The following is a 24622-nucleotide window of genomic DNA, read 5'->3' as shown; positions in this document are numbered from 1 at the left end:
CATTTTACTAAGAAGGAAACTAAATCCCATGAAAAAAACTTGCCTTATTTAAGATTAGTCAGGATGCTCATGTTTTCACTTTCAAGTCAAAGCAAATTCCTATTCATTCTTCAAGTCTTAAATAAAATGGCACATCTTCAGGGACAGAATGGGTCAAATCCTTTTCTATGGAGTCTCAATACTATCCTCCCCTTTTCAAGCACTCATTCAGTGTTGAACTTTTTTTTATTGAACATCTACTTATACTAGGTGCTGTGCATGGTGCAGAGCAGTCAATAGTAAACAAGAAAGATAAGACAACTGTACTCCTCTTCAGTAAAGCAATCATTCCTCACATAAATGGTTGTGGTGAGCATTGAACAAGAGAGTTCAGTAAAGTACTTAGAATTCTGCCTGGTGCAAAGTGAGGGCTGTATAATTATTGTTTAATGTCTGACACTTGCCAGATTCTAATTTTTAAGAAGGTAGAAATCTGACTTTGCTTGCTGAATCCTGAGTTCAAGGTTAATGCCTGGAGCATTATAAAAGTTTGGCGCGTGCGCATGTGTATGTGTGTGTGACTGAATTGTGTTGAACTGAATTAGGAGAAGTTGGCAATTTCTATCACACTTCCCACACTCTCTAGCCAGTGTGTGAAGTCTTCAACAGGTGGATTCTGATCTGGTAAAAGAGCACCTGCTTTGTGGTTAGTTCTTGGATCTATCCATTCATATAGTATTATCTTTTCAGCAGCTAGGAGATGCCTGGCCCTCTTCTAGGTGTTGGGGAGATGATGAATAATATAAGGAGACCTAGTTCACTGAGCTGATGGTCTCAAAGAGCAAGATAGACAAAGATCCAGCAAATGTTACCTCAAGGTTGTAGCGCAGGGTGAAAAGCAGAATGAAGGAAATGAAATGGGGGATGTAGCAGGGGACTGCTTTGCTTACAGGGTCAGGAAAGGCTTCTCTGAGGAGGTAACATCTGAGCTGATTCTGACAGGTTGTTGGCCAAAAAATAGGTACCCCAACCTTACCTGCACTTTACAGCAATTTTTCCCTCCTAATTTAGTTATAACTAGTTAGTTATTTTAACATTTTATTTAATGCTTATTTCACTGCCTTAATACAAGACTTGCAGGGGTTCAGCTGCTGTGTTTTGCCCTCTCACATTGCATCCCCTGGACCTACCAGAGCAGTCACGTGACTTCATTCATATTTTTGATTGGCAGTCTGGACCAATTATTCAGCCAGATCTCTTGGCACATGTCGAAAGCAACCGAGAGGTGGGTAGCCGCTTGAAGATCAAGGGCAGGCTCAGTTTAGAACAGATGCTACCATGCAGCCAATGAACACACAAAACCCATTTGGTTACAACTGAAGACTTTTGGCTCTCACTGAAAAGACTTCAGAAGGAAAACCAGAAAGCCAAGAACGTTTTCCATCACATTTTATGGATGGTACTCATAGCACCCAGTAGACAAATAGCATCTCTTAACTTGTAAAGAAATATCATAGCAAATGGAAAATAGGATTATTTTTTAGTTATGAGCCATGGAAAATATGATTTGATTTTAATAGATGATAATAATAGTAATAATAAGACCAACCACAAAATCTGGGTTCACATCTGAGTTCTTCCTAGTTTTCTGATTAAGCACTGTATCTCATTTAGTCCTCCTAAAAATCTCAGGATAAAGTATACGCTATTATTTATAGATGAGGGGATTTACCCCGAGAGATTAGATAACTTGCCAATTGCATGCAAGTGGAGAAGCTAAGATTATAGCACTGGCTTCCTTCTCACCTACACCTTCCCCAGGGGCTTGTGGGTGCGGCTAATGCTCCCAGGTTACCTGATCTTGACATTGTTTCCCCTGTGGTCTAGTGTAGGACAGAGCACCAAGATTTAGATTAATCTTCTCTATCTGCTTAATTGGAACCTGTGGGCATTTGATCAGGGCATTTGATTTACATCCCGATTTATTGGAAAGAAAGTGTTTGCTAATCAGAATCATAATTCTGTAGAGGGAAATCTAACCAAATCCACACACTTACCCATCAGTGTGCCTCCAGAGATAAGCACTGAAGGTTTACTAACCTGGGACTTGGTGCCGGAGACTGTGGGATTAGGCCATGTAAAAGGTGCAGAATATAAAGGTGAATAAAAAGGAAGGAAGGAAAGAGGATATTGATATTAAGTAATAAAAATATGAATATGTTACAAATTACAGAACACCATAATAGAGTAACAGATAAAGTACCAAGTAGGCATCTCTCACACCTAATTGGGACATTGGGGCAGATTCCAAAAGGGCATCCTGGATGGGGTGGCATTTCAGATGGGCTTTGAAAGAGAGAATTTGAAAGTGTGAAGATATAAATAAGAACATTCTGCTAGGAGATAACAGTAAAACCACTCAAATTTACTTTTTCTTATTTAGTCCACACTAAGGACTGATAAAACATACTTTAAATACATAAAACAGATCCCACCTGCCATGTTTAGGCCACACACTAATTAGCTCTCACTTGGATACAGTAGACGTAGACGTCAACCTCCTTTGACCAAGCAGAATGATAAACAGTCCAGTCAGGATGTGTGTACAATATCTCAAAGTCTTCTAAGAAGAAAGCATTCCAAAGTCATCCAGAATGTGTTTCCAGTTCCTCAAAGGGAACTATCCTGCCTACTTGCTTCCGGCACATCTCTGGGTTTAATTAAACAATGAATAATGTGAAGAGGAATCACTGTGCTGATCTAACAACCTTTTTTTTTCTATGGATTTCTCTGACTGTGATATTTATTTGGGTCTTTCAGTATTACCTGGGTTTAGGCAGTATATTTCCTTTGGACAAATAAGAACATTAGAGGGTTTTTAGATAACCCAGCCCAGGAACCCAGGTGGTAAGATCTTGGCTTTCTTGCTCCTCCCCTCCCTTAGAGGTACAGAAATACCATCTGAGGGACCAGGTTTAATGTATTTTAGAAAACACGTTAACTCAATTTTTCCCTGGATTCTGAGAAGTTGTAATAGTAAATCTTTTAGGAGGCCTCAAAGGGGAAAACATTCTACCTGTTGCTCTTTAAATAAGGAGCCCCCTGAGGTAGTCCTATTTGGCCATAGAGTATTTTATTTTTTAATTCAAACTTTATGCTTTTAAACAAGTTGTGCACTCACTAGTCCCTCTACATTTGCCTACATTTGGAGAGATTTGCCCATGTCACATTGCCTCTTGTTGCTTCAGTCTGTGGGTTTTGCCTCACAGTTGCGTTCTCGGCCTCAACACTGTGGCCCTTCTGGTCAGGTAACCGCTATGTATGGGGTGAGGGGCTGTCCTGTGCTTCTTAGTGTGCTTAGCACTGTTGTCTTATCCCTTCTGGATGCTAGTAGTGCTCCTGCCCCACCCCCATCATGGCAAATCAAGTGCTTTTGAATTTGGTAAATAACCCCTGGCAATAGTAGTGTTTAACAAATGCTTGTGGAGTAAATGCACACAGGCATGAAAGAATACCAGTTTTCCAATCCACGGGAAAGATGGATAAGACAGGAGACTAAGAAGAATTACCCTTGTGAGCCCTAATTTGAGAATTGCTACTTTCTAGTAATATGGCTTCAGAGACCTGGGCTGGGGCCATGGCCACATTAATTGTACATAAGGCAACATAACTCGGACAGACAGTGCTTTGATTAAAAGTAAGCATCATGGAGATCAGAGTATAATTCATCATGCTTTAGTTTCTCTACCTCCCTTTCCCACAGCTCTGGTGTATAAATCTTATGAAACGATATTTGTAAAAGTGTCTTGAAATTTTAGAAATATAAGGTTGTTGCCATTGGTCTAACTTGGCTCTTTAGGCAACCTCGAATGCTGGACATCGAAAAATGGCAGTTCTATTCTGTAATAAATCACTTAAATTTGAAGGAATTCCATCAACCAAGTATACTGACAAGGAGTTGAACTCAGCAGTAAGAAATGTCACTCTTGTCACTAGAAATAATTTTCTTAGAGTCCCCTGTCTGGTTGGTCTTTCTGGCTGCTTGGAGAGCTGGTATTCATGCATGTATGCATACATTTGTTTATTCGATAATATTTGTTAAGCACTATTATGCACTAGGCACTGTGCTGGGCACAAGGAATGCTTACATAATTCATAGTTCTATGTAATCAACTGTTAGACCTGTTAGGTATGGCTGTGGAGAATGTGTTCCAGCAGAGGCAACCTAAAAGGAGTAAGAAAATAATAATGCATTTGGCAAGTATATGACTGATAATATTCAGGATCTCTTGGAAGGGCTACCAAGCTCAGAGTTCAGGGTTAGGGAAAACTAAGGTAAAATGAAACCAAAGCTGAGATCTGAATAGAGCATTACTAGGGAAAGAGAAAGTAAAAGATATTTTTTGGTAAAGGGAACAGCATGTGTGTAGTGCTGGAGGTGAGAGAAAGTGGCATTGGGGGTAACATAGAGCAGAGAGTACAGGAAGGAGACTGGTAAGTGAGGCTGGGAGTATCTTAAGAACTATGAACCTTCTATAGCATTATGGGAAGCAAGCGACAAGTTTACATACTAGACACATTTCTCTAGATACAATGTGAAGAATAGAATGGGAGTCGTCAAGACAACCAAGGAGCTACTCCAATATCCAAAGCAGAAAAGATGGTATCCAAAGTAGGATGGTGACCATGAGATGACAGACAGGCAGAGGGAGTCAACAGATTGAAGTGTTTGGAGGAAGAATGATATGGGACTTAGTGATAGAGCAGATGAGCGTGCAGGTTGAGGGAAGTTAAGACAGCAGAGACAAGAATGACCTTCATGTGTCTGGGTAGGCTTTTGGAAGAACTAACTGGACTTGACCAGAGCTACCGCTCTCGGTAATAAAAACAAGAGAGAGTTTATGGGGGTCCTTTTGAGGGCCAGTCCCTGAGCTAAGAGCTAATAGGCATTGTCTCATTTAAAGCTTGCCATTCTCTGTGAGGTATGCTCTATTATTTTTGAGACTTCAAGACTCACCTGCTGAAGCATCCTTGCTGGGATGACAGAGCCTGGATTCAAACCCAGAAGCCTGACTCTGGAGCCTGAGCTCTTAACCACTACACTAGCCATTAACTAAAGTTACTGAAGATAGTTTGGGAGGAAATATTCAATCATTTAATCTCTTGGGATCTTGATTACCTCATTCAAAATCTCAGTATTAGAAAACCTCCTTTACAGGGCTACCAGAATGATTAAGTGCTAATTCTAATAACGAGAAAGCAGGCATTTACTGAATACTGACTGTATTCGGTGCTATGCTGTAGATGTGTGCATCTTCTCATTGAACCCTCATCAGAGCCTTGAAGTAGCTTCAATTATTTTCCCAATTTTATACACAAGGAAACTGAGGCACAGCGAATTTAAATGCTATACTCAGAGTTAGTGGCAAAGCTTAGATGCAAACCTTGGTGAGTATTTCTAAAGCCTAGGCTTTTTCACTGCTGTATCATGCTACCTTGATTGAGAGAGGAGATCTGAGCTAAATAACACAGGTGCTATTTCACATATTGGTCATCAATTTGTGGTGAGACACTCAAGATCTACCTTCTTGGCGAATTTTTAGTATATGACACATTGTTGTTAACAATAGTCATTGGGTTTTACAGCAGGTCTCTGGAACTTATTTCTTGTTGTCTGAGAATTGGTATCTTTTCTTTTTTACATGGGTAGAAACTTCATTGTGATTTAGGGGTCTTGTTAAGGATGTTGGTTCCCAGGCCGATTTTAATTTTTGCGTTATAGGAGTCTTTTAAGGAAGTTGGAGCCTAATCCAACATGATGGGGAGTTGGGACTACTTTTTCTTCTAGTAGGCACAGGTCTCTGCTCTAATGCCTAGGTCCTTGATCCACTTTGAGTTGAGTTTTGTGCAGGGTGAGAGAAAGAGGTTAAATTTCATTCTGCTATATATGGATTTCCAGTTTTCCCAGCACCATTTGTTGAAGAGGCTATTTTTTTTTCTGCAATGTGTGCTTATGGTGCCTTTGTCTAGTGTAAGATAACTGTATTTATGTGGGTTTATCTCTGTGTTTTCTATTCTGTTCCATTGGTCTTCACATCTGTTTTGGTGCTAGTACCATGCTGTTTTTGTTACTGTAACTCTGCAGTATAACTTGAGGTCTAGTATTTTGATGCCTTCTTCTCTACTTTTCTTGTTAAGGATTACTTTGGCTGTTCCAGGCCTCTTATTTTTCCAAGTGAATTTCATGACTGATTTTTATTTTCTACGAAAAGCATCACTGGAATTTTAATATATAAATAAACTACTAGTGCAACTCCACATCATGTTCAACTACAAGAATAGGATTCTAATGAGAATAAGTTATACTCCATGTATGTATATGTTGGAATACATTCTACTGTAATGTATATCTAAAAAAGAATCCAAAAAATATCTTGCAAAAGAAAAAAATTGGTATCTTTTGACCAACATTTCCTCAGTATACACCACCACCTTCAGTCCCTGAAAAACCATAATTACGCTCTCTGCTTCTATGAGTTCAACATTTTTAGATTTCACATCTACGTGAGATCATGTGTTATCTGCCTTTCTGTGCTGGCTTATATCAATTAACATGTTGGTCAATGGGTCCATCCATCCATGTTGTACTATTCTGCCTTTAAAAAGAAGGACTTCCTTCTTTTTAAAGGCAGAATAATGTTCCATTATTGTGAGCTGGAGAGGATAATCAGGGAGCTTATCTAACCCCACACTGTCACATAGAAACTTCAGTAGTGGAAACATGAAGTGGTAATGGAAAAGTGAGTCCACAACTCTGATTGTACCCCTGTTCCTTTCTGAACCTCAGCCCTTCCCTCTGGAGAATGGGGATATCAGAGATTGTCTTTCCTGTTTCCTTCAAACTGCAATTCAATATGAATTTAAATGTTCAAATCACAGTTGCTCACTAGCATCGAGTAGGCAAATAGTGCAGTGGTTAAAAAGAAGTAGTGTTAGTTAACTGTTCATGCCTATTAATGATGTCCCAGCAACTAGTTTTCCGTAATATTCTTCAACTGCTTTGACATCATGTAGGTAGAACCTGAGCCTAGAACCCTCTACATGTATTCACTGTTCTTCCCCAAATTTGGCTTGTTTTTGCTCATACCTGGGAATAAGTAATGACTAGTAAACACATGCATGGGCCTGATTGCCATTTAGAAGAAAATTTAGTAAACTTATCAAATACTAAACATTGAAACTAAAAAATGGTTGAGGTGATAGGATGGCAAGTCATTTTAATTTTCTTGTAGTGTGTGTGTGTGTGTGTGTGTGTGTGTATGTGTGTGGTATGGGGGATGGAACCCAGATCTTTGCTGCTTCTGAGCTACATCCCAGTCCTGTAATCCGTGTTTTCATCAGCATCACAACTAACATTAATTTAGGATTTTTTTCTGTGCTTTATGTGGGTTATATTATTAAATCCACATGAAAAGCCTCTGAGGAAGAAACTACTCTTTTCCCATTTCCCAGAGGAGAAAAGTGAGGTTAGATCAAAATAAGGGTATGGAACCTATTCAGTGACAAAAATTGGTCCCACTGGGATTCAAACCCAGACCATCTGTTAGTAGTTCATATTCTTAACTGTAGCAAAATTTCTCCAATGCCCTCATTGGAGAAATTCCTAATTCCTATTATTAGGAATACAGAGTGTTATTAAATGTGAAAAGGAATGCAAATATTTTAAAAGTAGCATCTGAGTTGTTTTTTAAAAATACAGTTTGTGAATTTTTTTTCCTGTTTTTGTTTTGTGGATTAATTTAAGTTGCTATTAAATAACAATATTTAGAAAAAAAAACAGCTTGTCTTCAGAAAGCTGTAAATTACATATTTAAAACATGTTCAGGTACACCTGATGAGAAGCTGCACTTTACATGAATCACAGACTGAAAAAGAACAAGAAATAATTTCTGAAGCATGGAAGTGATAAGTTGTAAATAATTTCCATTAGTTTTCCTTAGAAATCAGGCACTTAATATCAATATTTGGAAATCATTATTGCTTGAGTATTATTGGTGTAGAACTTCCAACATTGAAATTACCTGCATATTTGATTAATGGTAGAGTAAGAAGCACACACTGAGAGAAGACTTATGTTATAATTTGGAGAAAGGTTGCTTTAAATTGTAATAAGAAGAATCACTCCTGAAACAATAGATAATAATGATTCTTTTAAAAAGCTGACAAAATTATGGAAATACCATGCATAATGAAAAATTTTTAAAAATAACTTTCAAAGAACAGTCACTTAATATAGCATGCCCAACCCCTTGCCAGCTCCTCCCACGTGTCCAAATTTTATTTTCTTTGTAGCCCATGTCACCAAATGAAATTCTCTTTTGTGTCATTGTGAGTTCTCACTCTCTATTGTCTAGATGCCCCACTAGAAGGTAAGCTTGCCATGAACACCAGAGATGTTAGCTGTTTTGAGTGCTTCTGTGTTTCCGACACCTAATTCCCAATCCATATTTATTGAATAAACAGATGAGTGACATTCAGTATCTTACCTCTTACCATACTGGTATAAAGTTGGCTGTGCTCTGTCTTTTTTTTAAGCACTACTTAATAAATTAAAAATAAGTATGTTGTTGGGGCTGGGATTGTGGCTCAGGGGTAGAGTGCTCCCCTAGCATGGGTGGGACCCAGGTTCGATCCTCAGCACCACATAAAAATAAAAAGAAGCATTGTGTTGTGTCCATCTACACCTAAAAAATAAATATTTAAAAAATAAGTATGTTGGGAAAAAAAGGCATAATATTTACTTGAAATATGAAGACAAAACCAGGAACCCCCTGACTGTGTGAATGTGCTAAATCATTTATTCTTCGCTTTTGAATTCCATTAACAAATAACATCAGCTGTATAAGTAGCGCAATGCTGAGCCTGCTTAATTAGTAACATAAAAAAAAAAACGGCAAATACTCTCCTCATACACTTCAGACCATGGCTTCAGGGCAAGTCCGAGAAAGTTGGCATTTTGGATTTGTTCCAGCCAAATGTTCTACGAAAAACAAGCCAGTGACCCCCTTCCCTGTGCCCAGTGGTAGCAATGAAGTTGAGTGAGGCATATCTGCCTTTGCCTGGAGTCAGCTTTGTTGTGGGGCTACCCTCAACTGCAGCCCCATTCCCTGCTGCAAAGCCAAGATTGTGTTGTGTATCCTCCACTCAGGGATGATGATTCGACACCAAATTAGATGCCATCCTATCTGTAAGCCAGTTAGGCTGATGCCATTCTCCTTGGCAACGGTTGGCTTGGAAGTGGGTGGATGACTCAGACTATGGCCAAGGGGACATCGAGATAAATTTGCAAGGAACGTGTGAGGGAAAGTTTTCTTGCTTAAAAAAAAAAAAAAAAAAATGAAGGGCAGGATATCCTTTCTTTGGATATATTGTTGGATCTGAGTGTGATGCTCAGAGTTGCTACTGTTATCTTGGGACAAAGATGACATTCCAAGGACAGCAAGGCGGAGATGAAATCTGAGTCCTGTTTGCTGAGCTTGGCTGGGGAATTATCAGCTCCGGGGCCTCAACAATTATTGTGTGAAAATAATAAAACTGGATTACTGCCTCCTAACCTCCTAACTGGGCTTCTTGCTTCCCACTTTGACCCCATACAATCTGTTATTGACCTGCTGCTAGAAAGAGTGTGTTACAATAGTGGCTCTCTATCTCACTTGGGCAGAAGTCCAAGTATTTACAATGGTTTATAAGGTCTCCTCTTGTAGGTGTCTGCTTTCATCTCTCAGTTTCCATCTTTCCAAATTTTCCCCTTTCCCCACTCAACTCAGCCATACTGGCTTCATGTCTGGTCCTTGAACATGACAGATAAACTCTTGCCTCAGGGCATTTGCACTGGCTATTGCCTCTACTTGGAATTCTCCTGTTCAGATATCCACATGACTTGATTTCTTATTGTCTTCGGATCATTGCTTAAATATAATATTTTGAATTATATTCTCCATCATCCTTTTTAAAAGAGAACACCTCTACAGCCCCATATTGCTTTATTTTCCTCTGTTGTATTTACATGCTTATATTTTGCTTATTCTTTATGTATATATATATATATATATATATATATATATATATATATATATATATATATATAAATAACCTCTTGTCTATCTCCACTACTGTGGAATCTCCCATACCTGGAATGCCTATCAGATAGCAGGTGCTTTGTAGATATTTGCAGAACTAGGTGAGAGGTATCATTCTTTTACTGGCCTGTGTATTTTGATAGGAGTTTTCCGCTACACCTAAAAGCATCTTGAATGATTTCCTTTGAGATGCCTTATGTTCACTGCCCTACATTTTCATGAAAGCAAATTACACCTTAAATGCACAGCCAGTGTCTCTAGAACAGAGTGACCCCAACAAACCTATTGTCCAGTGGAAGATGAGCAGTAGATATATTGCTGGTGTAGAATTTGAAAATTTGCTTTCTGGTTTCTATGAGACCCTGGGCAATTTACAACTTATCTCCATTTACCTGGAATTCTGCCTTAATCTGCTCATCTCTACGAAGAATAATCTACCTATTGTCCATAATATCTGTACTATCTCTTTTGTGTCTTTAACATGGGATTATAAGACTCACTCTAGTTATCTCCCATAAGTGATAAGAAATAAAGTGACCCATGTTAAAAGTAGAAAAGTGTTATGTATCTGTAATGGATTGTCTTGAATGGGCTATTTTATTCTCCTAAAAATATTCACTATTGTTATATTAACAACAATACAGATCTTTTTGTTCACATTTACTGCTTACTAAAGGCTATACAGTAGTCTACTCTTATCCATATTCTAAGATACTCAGTGGATGCCTGAAATCAAAACAGACCCAAACCCTACATATACAATATTTTTTTCTATATGCCCTGCAGTACTGCCACATAGTAGCAGAGTTAATCTGTCCTTCCATATCTATACCCTGATGCATCTATTGCATCAGTTCTCTTGTGCATTGTGACCACTATTAAGTAAAACGAGAGTTATTTGAACAAGATCACTGTAATACCTTGGCAATTGACCTTATAACTGAGATGGCTATGGAGTGACTAATGGGTGGGTAGCATATACAATATGGATATACTGGACAGAAGGTTGATTCAGATCTGGGTGGGATGGAGCAGGACAGCATGAGAGCTTATCATGCTATTCAGAATGGCATGCAATTAAAAACCAATGGATAGCTTATTTCTGGAATCCCCTCCCTCCCATTCAATATTTTTGGACCATGGTTAACTGTGGGTAACTGAAATTTGGATAGCAAAACTATGCATAGCTGGGAACTACTATATACATTCAACAGATATTTTTGGAGCTGCTACTTTGTTGCCAGGCTACTTTTCAGGAGTGCTCTATCACAAAGGTTAAGGCCACCAACTCTGAGGTCAGGCAGGTGTGTGTGACTGGGGTAACTCAAATTTTCTGACCCTTAATTGCTTCCACTGTGAAATAGCATTGAACAGTCACCTGCCTCACATTTTACCATTGTGGCAAAGATGAAATGAGACAATATATTGAAATCCAATATTAGAGTCTGGCCGATGAAGACTAGGTAAATAGAATTAGCATTATTTTCATTCTACCCTGGCCAGGTATTGTGCAGTGCTTTCAAAGATCTCACTAGCAAAACCTCTCATCCTCTTAAAATAGCTCAAGAAAGCGAAATAATTAACCCAAAGGAATGAATGAAATGTGGGCCTGTGTGCCTAAAAATCCCCACTAATTCCTACTACTTCTTCTTTTCTTCTTCTTCTTTACTGAGGATTGAACTCAGGGGCACTCGACCACTGAGCCACATCCCCAGCCCTTTTTTGTATTTTATTTAGAGACAGGGTCTCAATGAGTTGCTTAGTGCCTTGATTTTTGCTGAGGCTGGCTTTGAACTCATGATCCTTTTGCTCCAGCCTACTGAGCCGCTGGGATTACAGGTGCACACTACCACGCCCAGCTTAATTCCTACTACTTTTTTAGGTCTCTTATTGACCATCAGTTGCTCTAGCAAGCCTTTCCTGTTCTCTTGCCTATTCCACTGTGGGTTGAATGACTTACTAGTTGTCTAGAGCTTTTTACATGTACAATGGATTGTAACTGGAAACCACTTGTTGATACCCTCAGGAGAGGATATGTGCTGAAAGAAGGGGGTTGATAGGGTCCTACCCATGACTATGGCATCATGACCCTCTCCAGTACCTAACACACACTATATGCTCCATTTGTATGCATTGATTAAACGCATTTAAAGTTACTGGCAATAGGGAAGGAGTGAAATGATCAGCCATGGAGCTTTTTCATCTTTCTTGGCTTGGAAATATTTAATTACCTAATGCATAAGAAAAGAACAGGGTGTTTGGTGTCAGTGTTGCACAAAGAACCTGCTTCCCCTCCTCCACAGAGTCCACTTTTCACCAGGCCACCTGCAGAGACAGCAAGCCTTCTCCAACAGACATCCCACATCACAGCTGAGAAAAAGTACTTTCATCTCACTGCAGCACGTTCATAATCGGACCAATTTTGCTTCCAGCAGATTGGAACACCATACAAAGTGAAGTTGCATAGGAAATTCCTCTATAGACCGATGGATATAGAGAGGAGATTCTTGTTTTCCTTTTGACTCACAGAGAGGAGGTTTTCCTTTCCCTCCAGTGCCTGGGGCAGAGAACGTGGCTTCTTAGTGGCCTCTTATTTATTGCTGTTCTGGTTTCCTTTAAAAGCACTCAAAGACATTCAGATATTCTATCTGCTCTGCTCAGATATTCTCACAGTGGCCCTCTGATGTAAGGAAAGAAATTGAGTTTTTCAGTCTCTCTCTTGGATCAGCTTATACTAGAATTATTTGCAATGCCTGTGAAACATGCAAACTCCTTGGCCCTGTTCCAAACCTGTGAGTTCAACTCTCTTGGGTAGGGTGTGTTTTAACACCCTTCCTAGGTTGTTTATATGTACAATATTGTTTGAAAATCATCCATTGACCTAAGCTTGCTAACTGGATAGTTGAACCAAGTTTAAAGTTTGGGCTCATCAGACTTCAAATTGATTAACAATATCTGGGAGTTGCTGATCCAGAAAGCTTCTGTCAAATGAGACAAGATCTCTCCCTAAAACAGGAATTCCTACCAAAGTCACTGCTTCCTCCCATATCCAGGACAGGAAAGGGTGAGGCAAAGAAGACAGCATTTTGGATCATTTAGACTATGATCTGTGGGGCGAAGTCATGATCATCTTATGCCCCTTAGGTTTCGTGAAAATCTGAGAAAGTTTATTGTCCACAGCTGACTTCTGGTAAAATGAGGAGAAGGTCACAGGCCTTTAAACTGCTTGGAAACAAGCCAATTGGTATTTTTCACTTTGGGTGTTAGCAAGGAGTCAGACTCACTGAAGGGTAGCTGAGAAATCATTTCTACCATCCTGAGATCTCTCAAACATCAGTGCAAAACAAAGACGCCCTTGCAAACGCAGCTGGCAGAGACCTCCTCTGTGCTAGGCGTTCTAGAGCTGTCGGCTTTTGCTTTAAGGTGGGTAGAATGCACCTCGTATTGACAGCCAAATTGATGTTTTTTTTTTCTCATTAGAAATCTGAATCAATACAATGCTTCATCATCCTTCCCTGTACCTGAGTGATCTTTTCAGAAGGAGGAGAAGGAACAAAGGTTATTCCCATGTAGCAAAACAGAATAAATACCATAATTATTTCCCATGCATAAAATGAAATGACCTACACTGACAGGCATTGAAGAACTGCAGAATGAACAAACAAAAGACCCTGGAACTGTAGTATCTAAAAGAAAATAGTTATATACCGTAGCCGAGGAAAAAAACAGAAACTCCACCAGATAATTCTTTTTTCCTATGCACAGAATCAGACCCAGCTCCCAAAAAATTGATGAAAAAAAAAATTTTGATGAACAGAGTGGGCAACTTTTGCATTCAAATTACTTCTACCAATGAAATAGTGTAAAGTGTCATATGTTATATGGAATATGCATTCATGGTAAGTCAAACACTTGAATTTTACAGAACCAGAAACTTCCATGGGTATCTTCTAAGACCTAAACTAAATGAACCATGCTTAAATGGCATTCCAGCTACCAGGAAAGCAGTGGAGGACTCAGGCCATCCTTCCGCTGTTTACCGACTGCATGTGAACCTGGACGGCCTGCTATGTGATCCCATGTGGGCAGTGGTTTCAGATGCCATCTATACATGAGGCCTCCCAGCTTCTGTCTCCATCCGGATTCTCTCTGAGACACTCACGTGCACATTTCCTTCTTGGCATTTGCACCTAAGTATAATGATGGCCACTTCACATTTCATATGTTCAGAATGAACCTAGGATTTTCCTCCCCAATTGTGTTTCTTTTCCAGCTGTGTCAAGGTGGACTACTGGTGCCTGGAAGTTATCTTATTTCCTTACTTTACCTCTCTCCAAAATTTACCTGGAGGCCGTTTTCATTTCCTCCTCTTCTCTTTCTTGACAGAACTACATTGTCTCAGAGTTCCTCTAGGAATGCATATATCTTTAGACTCCTTCAGTGGGAGGAGTCCCACTGTTCCCAAAAGGTGGGTGGGACCCAGGATTGTGAAGTGCTTGAATGACATTTAGTGATGCACCCAGATGCTGTAAGGTGACCCTGCCTGGTCAAGTCCCCTCCTACCAGCTCTCCTCCTTCTTTCAGGCTGTGAGCTTTCCTCAAAGGAATGGGATGGGACGGGCTCTTCTTTGTGCTTTGGAAACCTCACCTTCTCCCCTGGTGCTGGGCCTGTTCATATGCTCATTCCAAGTCTGGTTCCCATGTTTGAGACTAAGGCTCAAAGGTCACCTCCCCAAGGAGATCTGTCCACGTGCCCTATACCGTAGTGACCTCCTCAGGCACTCTCTCATGCCATTCTGTTCATTTATTTTCCATTTTCATCAAAAACTTGAAGATCTTTTATTTTCTTCTTTTCAAACTGTCATTATGTCATCCATTATAAGGTGATTTTTTACAAACTTGTATTCACCTGGTGTAGTGCTGATACAGAGCAGCCACTTAATAAATACCTGATGAATATTTGCAGGAGGGAATTAATGCATTAGAGTTAATTAATGAATAGAGTCAAATTCCTACTTTACCAATAAACTAATTTCATTGCATTGTCTGGAATGAGCTGACGTGACTTTAATTATGTCTGCCTGGCACAGCAATAGCTTTTTCAAACCTCAGCAATACCAACTGGCTGGCATCAGAGGTAGCATATCACTATATGTCAGTCAAGCATTTCACATCCTGGGTCCCACCTGCCTCTTAAGCTTGATTCTATAAGTGCTTTTACACCCCACAAAAGAAAGTCCTTCCTATTTCTGAATTTACAAACCTCTGGACCTTTGCACACACTGTTTCTACTACTTCATGTCTCGTATTTTCTGCTTCGTAAAACCTTCTGAGACACTTGAATAGTTAAAGAGGTATCAATGGATCGGGTCTTATAACATCAATTTTTAAATGCTTTAGACTGGATAATTTGAGCAATGGTCACTGTTATATATTCCTAGTAAATTTTAAGTCTTCAACATATTTCTAAAGGGTCCTGGGTATTTTAAATTAAAAAAGATAAAATATGTCTATGTAAAACTGGACCAAGGAATTCTGTTTTTGAGATCATTTCTCAATGATATGATCACAGTAACGAAATGTAATTATTGCACATTTTCTATGTGCTATGTTGTTTAAAATATCTGTCTTATTATATTATTACAACAGTTCTTCAAAATCAGTTTTACTATTCCAACATATCAGGGAATGGAATTGCTATAAATGTGAGGCAACTTGTTCCATGCCAGCAGAGAAGCCAAACTTGAACCAGGTGTTTTCACTGGGGAACCTGTGCTTCGAACCAGTCTATCATACGTACATAAAGATGCTTTATTAGCACAGATGCTATTAGGTGTTCATAACCCTGTTATAAATATTCAAGATTGAGTAAATAATTGGGGCATACTACTTCTTATACTATAACAAATGATCACTATATATTATTAGGTAAAAACAAAAACATATGAAATATTTCCATTTGTTAAAAAAAGGCCAGTCCACTACATAGTATCTGGTGCATAGTACTTGTTGGTTAACTAAATCAACTGATGAATATCTATGCATAAGTTTAGAAAAATATACCACAAACTATTAACAGTATTGATCTGTGGGTTGTGGGATTATGAATGTATTTAATTTTTGGACATATGTTTTAGTTACATTAAATCTTTCTAGTCATCATAAAAGCACAAAAATAAATGTATTTAATAATAAATACATCTAATATAGGCCCTGAATAATTTTTTTAAAAAGTTTATATTTGTCCATCTATACCTTAATATGTGAGATTTCTTCTTTTTTTGCATTCAAAGCACTTTAGCCTTTAATCAAAGAACTTTTATCTTCTCCTTATCTTGTATCATGCTTATTGTTGTATAATGCATTCTACTTTAGCATACTCCATTTCTTCTTCAATGGTACATTTCCTTTTCTATTTTTTTCTTTTTTTCATTTTTTGGTACCCATGATTGAACTCAGGGATATCCAACCACTGAGCCACATCCCTAGCCCTTTTTTTGTATTTTATTTAGAGACAGGGTCTCACTAAGTTGCTTAGGACCTTGCTAAATTGCTGAGGCTGGCTTTGAACTAGTGATCTTCCTGCCTCAGCCGTCAGGGCTACTGGCATTATGGGCATGTGCCACTATACTCAGCAGTCAGTGGTACATTTCTTGAGAGCTTGGACTTTATTTATCTTTATACTTTCCCTTTCTGGGAAGGTACCCTGGGTATAGTAAATACTTACTAAATGTTTGTTTTTAGCTCATAGTATCATTCATCTGAAGTCCTAAAATATTGCATTAAAATACTCATCTTTATTTTTATCATTTCACCTTCTTGGCCCTCTAGCAGATATGAGTAACTAATAACAATCTAACAATAAACATGCACACATCTCTACATAATTAAAAATATTTTCTATTCACCTAGCCCACATGGTCGTCACAGTGGGTCCCTATACTATTATTCCCATTTTCCAGATAAAGAGACTGAAGCACAGAGACATTAAACAAATCAGTCAATGTCACTGACTAATGGAAAAAGCCATCAGTAAAACAAAGTTAAAAGGACAGGAAAGTGAGACTTTTCATTGGCTGATCAGTTTAGAAAGTCAATGTGGGAAGAATAGACCAATTAAAAAAAACAACCTGATTTTAACTAATAGCAGGTAAGAGTTATTCATTAATTTGCTTAGCAAATATCCAACTGCCATCAAGTCATTATTAATGCAGTTTAAATGACCTCACAGATATGTTGGCCAGGGAAACTTGACCAGTATATATGTTAGTGTCCAACCTAACTCCTGGTTTTGCCTTCCTGTATCATTTTGTAGTGCATTTTCCAGACAAAGTAGGGATTGTAATTTGGATCCTGACTTCATGATCCAATTAATAGTCAATTCAATTAGGCTACTTATTTATCATGCACACAAACATTTAAATCTATCTTTAGTTTACTGGGATGGATGGATCATCAAAAAACATGTGTGAAAAATATAGATCACTGGACCTCATTCCAAACTGCTACATCAGAATCTCCATTTTCAAAACTGTTTGAAGAGCAGGGGGTTTGGGGTTCCAAGCCTGGGTTTGAACCTAGCTTGCCCATTAGCTAGAGAGCCTTTGGCAAATCACTTAATATTTCCTATTTGCTTGTTTAACTTGAGTATTCTCATAGGTAGAGTAGGAATAAAATTATCTTCTCTCATAAGGTTTCTTTTTATTCTTCCTTTTATTTATTAGAGCTTTACAATTATACATAGTAGTTTGATTCATCCCAACAAAATCATGGAATTTGATTTCAGTTCAGAATTCCCTGGTTTTCTCTCCTCCTTTTCCTTCCCATCTCCCTCCCTCCCTCTCATAAGGTTTTGGTGGCAATTATGTTAGAATGAAGTGTAAGAGCTCAGTAAGTACTCAAGGATAAGAGCTAGAGTTAGACACTTCAGAAGCTTCACAATTGGTGGGGAACCATTCAGAAAGACAAGATTTAAGTCCACAGCCTGAGAGCAATGAGTAATCAGAAATAAGTCATGCAGCCTTGTGGTCCTAAATGCCAGTCCACTCCATCAGAATTACCTGGGTGAGCTCATTAACTCTTTGTGTTACCCTGGTCTCCAACCTCTAACTCAGTAGCACTAAGGGACCCGAATGTCTTTATCGTTTAAAAAGCACAAGTGATTTTGAGTCAAAACAACTGATTAACTGGAGCTTGAGTTTGCTTAAGATCCGTGAGGTTAGGAGATAGGTCATGCCCTTCCTCCTCCTGTCCTTTTAAAAAAATACCTACTGCCCCGCATATTGCTGCCATGTAGAAGACACTGAGAAATATTTTTTATTAAATGGGCAAAAAATGAGTTAAATAATGCCTGCTTTGTCTTCAGAGGGACTTTAAAAGGAAATTTATAAAGCTCCATTTGTCAATACATCATGAAAACAGCAGATGTTATATTAAAAAAATAATTGTATAGATAATAAAATATTGTTTAATTAATTTTGTGTGTTTCTCCCACTCTTAAACACAGATCATGTGGTTTTAGCCTACCCACCATTAGACTGAGTCTATCAAAATAAATTACAACAAGATGGTTAACTTAATTACCTTAACTTATTCAGATTAAAATTTACACAAATTATTTTTTATTCAGCATTAAAATGCTACAAAATGACTCAAAGTTCACATGGATTGATCCTATTACGTTTTATATTAAGGTTCAACCTTGTCTATTGTTCATTTTTCATTCATTAAAATGAGTTTTAGACCAACGTTTTGCCACGTGGATACCTACCCTCAATGCAGTAGAATCTGTTTCGGGAAATCCTGACTGCCTCTTGCTAGAACCGCTAAACTTTAATATAAAACACCCACAAGTGCTACTCTAGTTCCTTCCAAGGGCCTATCATTCAGCTGTTTTGAAATGCAGAATCCTTAGGGACAGTCATGGAGGTCTCTAAGCCCAGGCTTATGAGAGGGGAAAAAAAATGAAGAGAATTAAAATGATTATTTCAGGAGGAGAAAAAAACTAATGCATTATCCCAGGTAAAGGACCCTGGAATGAGAAAATCTCCTGAGAACCAGTAAGGCAATTAATTATATGCTGATATTGGGACTCAATGTTCCCATAATTCAAATGACCGAACTTGAATTCTCCAGTCTCCCTGTGTGCTCCATGTGAAGCCAGTGAACCTCAACACAGTGGAGAGAGATTAATGGCTGACAGTCTTGGACTGTTTGGTCCCAGAATTCTGCAGAGCTGACAGACCCTCCTGAAGCCAGGCTTGCCTCCTTTAGCCTCTCTCTGCAAACCGATTTATTTCACCAAAAGCTTATTTCAGTGCTGCCTCATTGATGGGAATAAAATAAACTTCACCACAGAGAAAGTGTAGACAGAAATGATTAAATCCATTGCTAGCTCAGAATACTCTTCGGGGATGTGTGGAGACTTATATTGAAAAAGCAAAAATGAAAGTTTTCACATCGGAAACCAGCACAGACCCCCAAAGGAGGCAAGGGAAAGGGCCCGGGAGCTGCATCCTACCTTCTGTTGTTCCAATCTCGATAGTGCCTTTCACTTGGCTGAAGCACCATAGTGTGTCCTGGGTGAGCATCCCAATTCCTGAAAGCAACACAAGGAGACACTTGGGGTTAGGGAAGAGTGCCCCCATTGTTTTTAAAAGGCCCAAAAGTAAAGAAATACATAGGATGACCTATGCATTTCTAAGTGGAGACTTACACACCAGGTATCATCGCCTTGAAGAAGAGACGCTGGGTCCTGGGAGGACAGTCAAGCGGCAGGCACCAGGTCCTGCTGTGAATCCCTGTGCCTTCTCTTCCCTCTGCCCCTGCCAGGAGGAGGCTGAACTGGAGCAATTGGAGTTTGTCCCTTCTCAGGCCCTGGCAGCGTCCGAGAGCTGTTACGAAGGGCCCGCAGTCGCACCCTGTGTGACTGGCCCTTTTCACGGGAATACTAATGCTTTCGATTGTTTTCCTTCTGTGGTGGTAGAGAAGCGAAAGAGGCAGTTCATTAGAAGGGTGAGAGGAAAAGAACAGCAACATTTTTTTTTTTTTTTTTAAATACTGAGTTACACAGCTTGCATGATTGAATGGCCAGTAAGGGTCAGACACCCAGAGAACTTGCATCTCTCTTGTTCACTTCTTGACCACTTGCCAAAGTCAGAGCTGACTGAAGAGCAGGGGACAGTTAAAAAAAAAAAGTCGACGGGGGATGAAGGGGCAGCACTGGGGTGAGGAGCCGCTAACAAGGGTTGTGGATGTGGCTCAGTGGTTCCTGACAAATGTGGTCTGTTTTGTTCCACGTGGGTTTCTGTTTCAAAGTCTCATCAGACAGTTGGTGAGGCTAAGTTTTTTGGCTTATTGTTATTTCTGTTTTCTACAAATGTAGGTATCCAATACTAATCCACGTACATGCCCTAATACACTCACTAATATACACATTCAAGTCAAAAGGGTCCTTTTCAGACGCCATTCCCTTCTCAGCAGAGTGAACTTTGATCTATACTAGGTTTTAAAGGGGGATGCTCTCTGCTCCCTGGCTGTCACACACTGAGCAGCTTTCCTCCTTCAGACACTTCCATGATGATGCTCTGCCTCGACTCAGGCCCAGAGCTATGGAGATGGCCACCCTCGGACTGAACCTCTGAAACTCTTTTAAGATGCCTTACACTTCCTCAGGACTCTGCCTTCAAGAACACCATCACCAGATGCAGCCCTTTGACCATGGAACTATAAGCCAAATTAAACCTGTTTCCTTTTCTAACTAACAATAATAATAATAAAATAAAGCTGGGTGTGGTGGTGCATACCTATTATTCCAGCAGTTTGGGAGGCTGAGGAAGAAGGATAGCAAGTTCAAAGCCAGCCTCCGCAACTTACCAAGGCCCTACGCAACTTAGAGAGATCCTGTCTCAAAATTTAAAAAAAAATTGAAAAAGGGCTGTGGATGTGGCTCAGTGGTTAAGCACCCCTGGGTTCAATCCCTGGTACCAAAAAAAAAAAAAAAAAAGGGAGGAAATATTGCACAGTCTATTTTTGGAAAAGGGTATGAATTTAAGAATAATTAAATTTAGTAGAATGAAAACCATGAAATACCAAAATTAAACTGACCCTTTAAAAACATAGACAATTGAATAGTGATTCTCATTGTCAGAAACAGATCTGTATTGAATTCTTCTAGGGAAACTTTCACTCACTCAACCATGTGAGGGTAGAGCTTGCTCCATCTGCTTTTCTCAATGTGTTGGAGTATATTGGATGGAAGAAGCACACATAGGGGCGCCCTTAAGAACGGATGCTTTGCTGTTAGTCAGGGTTATGGTTTGGCTCTGAGTTGGGACAAGTTCCTAAACATGATGAGCCTGTGTTTCCTCATCTTCAAAGTAGAAAGGACAAGGGTACCCATCTCCCACGTGTGTAGACATTGGAAGTGATTAGCAGAGGCAACAACTTGATAATAGACATTATCATCAGGAAAGATTTTTTTAATGTTTATTGGTAAGGAAGGAAACTATTAGCTGAGGAATGTCTACTTAGCTCCTGTGAGGCAGGCACTGTGCTAACCACTGGATGTGGAGGATCTCCAAGCTCACTCAGATGTATGGGGGCGCATTTTTATCACCCCTATTTTCTAAGTGAAGACACTAAGACTCAGGAATTTTCTGTAATTCCCTCAAGGTCATACATAGGATGCAGCAGAACAGAGAGTTTAACCCCAGACTGCCTGACTCCCAATGTCTCCAGTGCGCAGACATCAGCTGCCCATTAATAGATAGGTCCTTAGACCCAGAGAGGTTTCATCACTTGAACTGGAGTCTCATTTGTAAGACAGTGGAATAAAAGTTTTGGATGCCACCAAGTAGCAAATTATCAATGTCACCTCCAAGACTACACAGGGCTAAAAAATGGTGGGCTCTGGAGGACCTAGGCAGTGTCTATAGGGGAGGAAGCCGCTTGGCTGCAGCTGAATATTGCCTTGAAGGAGTCCAGGCCAGTGTCATCAATTGGTTGATTTTTTTCCCCCAAAGATGCCAGAAATCAGCGTTACTTTGTAAATAATTCAAAAGTTTAAATAACCCCCCAATTTGAAAACACCAAATTGTTTTAAATTAGAACCCTCACCCTACAGGGCTAACACGGCACAGGGCAAACATACCACATCAACAGGCTGAATGTTGTCTTTGTGCCAGCAATTTGCAAATCTCTGCTTAGAATATTTGTCCTGAAAGACACTTAGATAATAACCTAGTCATCCTCACCATTTTACAGATCTAAAAGTGAGACCCCCAACAAGGGAAAGAGCTCACAACACGATAAAGTTACCTTATTTGCACACCTAGGACTTCCTTCAACCACCAGGTTACCTCTCAGGTGATGGTTTGGTGAGATAACAATTCAGTTTTAATGAATACTCTTTAGAGTAGTGTATTTGATTGCTAAATTGGATCTGGAGAGTCAAGTCAACATAGTGAGAAAGAAAATTTTGTTTCTCTTCAGATACAGACTTTAGCAGCTTCCTTAAACTCCAGAGCCAAATGACACTCCAGTTGCTGTGGTAACAATGTCATAAGAGGCATTCTCTACCGAGAGGCTGGTGTTTAGCCAGTTGCTAAATATCCTGGAAGATGTTCATTCCTTTCTCCTCACCTGTGCCTCAAATAGGCCTTGGTCTCACCTTCTGAGTGGCCGGGAGGTCAGTTCACTGATGGTATACACCTCTCTTATTTCTAGGATCACATAATAGCTGAGTTCTTAATCCAATCAGCCCTTGGGGATCATTTGGTCCAAACACCACATTCAAAAGCAGAGGACACTGGAGCCCAGAGTGGCCATGGCCACACAGTGAATTAACAGCAGAGTTGGAGTCAGCCCAGGGCTCTGATGTCCTGCACAGGGCCCTTCAGAATTGAGGCTGCCCTTTGTGCTGCCTCTTTGGTGCCAACTCAGCTTAGCGAATACAATGAACAGAGGGTGTGACATACAGCAAATAAAGCTCCTTATTGATTGGGAGGCCACAGCAAAGAGTCATTTTCATGGATTTGGTGCTAGCAGTGTGCTTCTCTCTGCAGAGAGAGAGGAAAAGGATGAGGGAGAGAGAGCAAAAGACAGAGACAGAGAATTCTTGCCCAAAGAAATTTTCTCCTAGAGTAACCGATCTTGAAATTGATTATGTTATAGGCTGCAGTAGAAAGAGCCTACAATAGTGTAGTCCTCTCTGAGTGTTGACAATACCATAACTTACTAAGGCATTCAGCATAAATAAGTATCTTACCAGCTCAACTTGGTCTAGAAATCTTCCTATCTAGGATGCCAGATCCCTATGAGGAGAGACTCATGTGCTCTAGAAATAGCTAAAAATAAAGGAAACTTCAGAATTCAGTAATAAAAGAGAAGGGTTTTTTTTTGTTTTTTTTTTTTTGTTTTTTTTTTTTTTTACTTTTTACTGCAACACTCTATATATTAATCGATTTTAGCAGCTACTAGTGTGTTTAGAAAAAGCAGGCTGCCTTTGTGTCCCAACTTATCAGTGAGCTCACAAAGTACTGCCACAAGTAGAGAAGGAAGAAATGTCAAATTTTAAAGTCAAACTTTTCCTTAGCACAGAATTGAATTGGCCATCAGAGAGATTATGATGAAACCATCATTGGATTGATTTGCTGGATCTAATCCACTGGATGATTTAAATTGGCAATCAAAGTAATTGTTAATTGGCTAAGCTGACCATCACAACAGTCCATCTGGTGGAAGAAAAGGAAAGGAGGTGGAAGGGAATGGCTACATTTGACTGATTATTAAGAAGGTAGAATCAATTAGGGATTTGTGATGAGGAAGGAGCAGTAGAAATTCTAGGCGATGGGTGGGACCATGGAGTGACTCATTCATTATTGTTCTCTTGATCTTCTTACACTCTAAGAATCTATTTTCTGAACAAAGGATAGAAGTTTTTCAAGTCTCAAAGAAATAATAATGCTGGGGTGTGCCTCCTTGGAAACCTCACTCCATTTTACAAATCACAAGAAGTGAGGGTGCTGCACATCCTTAAGTGGGTTGATGTAAATATCTCTACACACCGAGAGAATGAGAACAAAGTTGCACTATTGATCAATGAATTCCTTCAAGACATTTTGAAATGTGATTAAAAAGTGGCCTAGATCAAGATATCACATTTTGCTCATCTTTCCCATATGTACAATAATTATTTTGTTAGTTTTCTAATATTTATAGAGAGGTTTTGATAAATGGTTAATGTAATCCTTTCCACTCTCTTTTCAAAAAGTTTTTGAGGGCATAATAGACATATAATAAACTGGAGATGAGTAAAGTGCACAGTTTGATCAGTTTTGGCATGTGTATACCATATCACCACCTTAAAACTTTCACATCAATCAAACTAGTAGACATAGCCAAAGCCCCCAAATGATTGTTTATGCCTGTAAACTTTTCTAACCCTTCTCTGTCCGCGCAATTGTGGACACCTCTGGTCTGCTGTTCCTATATATTAGTCTGTA

General features: G+C 39.3%; 1 protein-coding gene across 1 annotated transcript in view; it reads right to left on the bottom strand.

Moving 5' to 3' along the window:
- The window catches only part of Ppp2r2b (protein phosphatase 2 regulatory subunit Bbeta), a 428729-nt gene extending 409041 nt beyond the window's left edge, over positions 1 to 19688 (bottom strand). The window contains exon 1 of the mRNA XM_076855947.1: positions 19639 to 19688. Coding sequence (XP_076712062.1) covers positions 19639 to 19688 — 50 coding nt within the window. The remainder of the gene's footprint in view (positions 1 to 19638) is intronic.
- Positions 19689 to 24622: the final 4934 nt, after the last annotated feature.

Source organism: Callospermophilus lateralis, chromosome 5, assembly GCF_048772815.1.
Source record: "Callospermophilus lateralis isolate mCalLat2 chromosome 5, mCalLat2.hap1, whole genome shotgun sequence".
In the NCBI taxonomy this organism is placed as follows: Eukaryota; Metazoa; Chordata; class Mammalia; order Rodentia; family Sciuridae; genus Callospermophilus; species Callospermophilus lateralis.
The sequence above is the reverse complement of the archived record's forward strand: the minus strand, read 5'-3'. Positions and strand labels throughout refer to the sequence as shown.